Raw genomic sequence first — 2,551 nt, forward strand, 5'->3', positions numbered from 1 at the left:
TCAAACCTGACCTGAGTTTCCTTCTCTAAATGTGCTTGTAACATCAGCTCAGTTCTCCCATGTCTATGTAATTCCAGAACAATACTGCAAAGTTGCTCTGGCCATCCTCACGTTTTAGACCTTAAATAGACTAGGGCATAACCAAATCCTTCAGCTGTTTGCTAATACACATTATTTACGTGATTCTAGACCAACACACTTCCTGGTCCAATATGGTTACATTAACATTCATTTTGCCCAGTCAGTTTCTGTGCAGCGTACGCAGCAGGCATCTTGAGAATTTTGGAAAACCAAGTCTCCCTGCACACTGAGGTTAGACAGTTGTGAAATAAAAAAGACTAAAGGTGAGGAGGATGAAGTTGAATGGGTGAATTCAGTGTAATATCCAGGCAAAAATAACAATAAAACGAAATAAACTTATTATATCAGGGTTAGTTTGAAAACGCATATAGAGTAATGGATGTTTTTCTACATTTACTGATAACTTATACGGAAATATACTAAGTTTTTGCAAAAGCGCTTCAAATGAAATATATTAAGGTGGTGTTTATCTTTTAGGAAACAGGATATCCTTGCTAACGGTCGTATGTGAACCGGACAACTGGCTGCCGTTCCCATTGCCTCTTATCATTATATTACATAGACCATGAATCAGGACCCACAACCAATGGGAAAAGTGGGGCGGAGAGGGTGCGGCTCAGCGCGAATTGCAGTAAGTACGGACACATCGAGCCAGAGGCATCTCCTGGTTATTGAGAGATCTGAAAAGGCGAAAACTCTGCAACAATGGCATTCTCTGACAGCGAGAAACAGATTATGGAAGAAATTGGCAACCACATAAAGGCAAATGCTGAAGCTTGGGGTGCGGATGCTTTAGTCAGGTAATTTTCTTAGATTCATAGTATAATTAATGCATTTTCAGCTATTATTTGTAATCGGTAACATGTCTTTGCATTTCCCTATACAAAGACATTCTCTGTATAGAATTGAAGATTTTCCAAAGTAGTGCGATTGCTGGTCCGAAGAAAAATTAAATTTAATTCTAGGCGAGATGTAGTGTATATTGTGTCTGCAAATAATTTCTGCCTTCACTTTCCATTTTTCTGAAGGTTGTTTACTGTCTATCCTCAAACTAAGAAAAATTTCAAGAAATTCACTGGCTTCAAAGACTGTGACCCATCGGTCAGAAATCACGGTCGCCTGGTAATGAAAGCATTGGCGGATGCAGCCCATGACGTGGACCACATGGGTAAACACCTGGAAGGGCTTGCCATTGAATATCGTGAAGAACTGCAGATGGATCCTCATTACATTCACGTATGTAACAATTTTATAGAATCTTAGTAATTGTTATTACATAAACTATGATATTATAATTAGATCAGCAACTCTGAACTTTCAAATTTATTCAGTTGAAATCCCAGCAGTCTGGAAATGTCATCTTCGTCAGCTTAGCTGGGAATATTTTGTCCTGTTGCATTATACATAGGAAAGCATTCAAAGGACAAACAATCAACGCACTTTTAATGGGTAAATTCAACCGTTGAGAATATTAACACCAGCCTATGCTATTTACTTTTCACTTTTACAGATGCTCACCAATTGTATCGTACTCACCCTGGCCATTCACTTGCCTACGTTCACCCCTGCATACCACTGTGCAGTTGGTAAATTTCTTAAGGTGGTCTCGGATGAATTGAGCTCCAAATACCATTAAAGACGCAATCAACCAACCATGGTGAATGACAGCAAGATCATCACTTAAATCTCCTCCTGTGTGTTTTCTCACGCTGTCTGCTAATAAATCATTAGTCCTGTAAACACAAAATAATCTGCCGATGTTGTTGTCAAAGGAACACTCACAATGCGCTGGAGGAACTCAGCGGGTCAGTCAGCATCAGTTGAAAAGATTAGTCGACGTTTCGGGCCGAAACCCTTCGTCAGGACTGAAGGAAGAATTTTGGGGAGGGTTTGAAGAATGCTGGTAGTAGAAAAAAAAAACAGTAATTTGAAAGACAGAGGGGTGGGGGAGGGGAAGCAGGGAGGTGATTGGCAGGAGAACAATGCGCAGCAGTAGAAGGAGGTGGAACTATGAGGGAGGTGGTGTGAAATAGGGATAGAGGAAGGGAAGGGGTGGGAATTACTGGAAGTTGGAGAATTCTATATTCAAACCAAGGGGCTGGAGACTACCTAGACGGTATATGAGGTGTTGCTCCTCCAACCTGAGTTTAGCCTCATCATTGCAGTAGAGGAGGCCGTGTATGGACATATCTGAATGGGAATGGGAAGCAGAGTTGAAGTGGGTGGCTACCGGGAGATCCTGTCTGTTGTGGCGGACGGAGCGGAGGTGCTCGACGAAGCGGTCCCCCAATCTGCGTCGGGTTTCACCGATGTAGAGGAGGCCGCACCAGGAGCACCGGATGCAATAGATGACCCCAACAGACTCGCAGGTGAAGTGTTGCCTCACCTGGAAGGACTGTTTGGGGCCCTGAATGGTGGCAAGAGAGGAGGTGTAGGGACAGGTGTAGCACTTACGCTTACAGGGATAAGT

The 2,551-nt window shown here is 42.7% G+C and overlaps 1 protein-coding gene across 1 annotated transcript; it reads left to right on the forward strand.

The window, feature by feature from the left end:
- Nucleotides 1-658: 658 nt before the first annotated feature.
- LOC140207466 (hemoglobin subunit alpha-like) lies at nucleotides 659-1,922 on the forward strand. The gene is made up of 3 exons (XM_072275984.1): nucleotides 659-881; nucleotides 1,110-1,317; nucleotides 1,592-1,922. Exons 1-3 carry the CDS (start codon nucleotides 787-789, stop codon nucleotides 1,715-1,717), a joined length of 429 nt encoding a protein of 142 aa, XP_072132085.1. The 5' UTR covers nucleotides 659-786; the 3' UTR covers nucleotides 1,718-1,922.
- The last annotated feature ends 629 nt before the right edge of the window (nucleotides 1,923-2,551 follow it).

The sequence above is a fragment of the Mobula birostris genome, chromosome 13 (assembly GCF_030028105.1).
Source record: "Mobula birostris isolate sMobBir1 chromosome 13, sMobBir1.hap1, whole genome shotgun sequence".
Classification (NCBI taxonomy): Eukaryota; Metazoa; Chordata; class Chondrichthyes; order Myliobatiformes; family Myliobatidae; genus Mobula; species Mobula birostris.

Excerpts from the sequence above, each read along its gene's own strand:
- LOC140207466 (XM_072275984.1), top strand. The coding sequence starts at position 787 with ATGGCATTCTCTGACAGCGAGAAACAGATTATGGAAGAAATTGGCAAC. Across the intron at positions 882-1,109 it reads GGTGCGGATGCTTTAGTCAG|GTTGTTTACTGTCTATCCTC; the intron begins GTAATTTTCTTA and ends ATTTTTCTGAAG. Across the intron at positions 1,318-1,591 it reads TGGATCCTCATTACATTCAC|ATGCTCACCAATTGTATCGT; the intron begins GTATGTAACAAT and ends TCACTTTTACAG.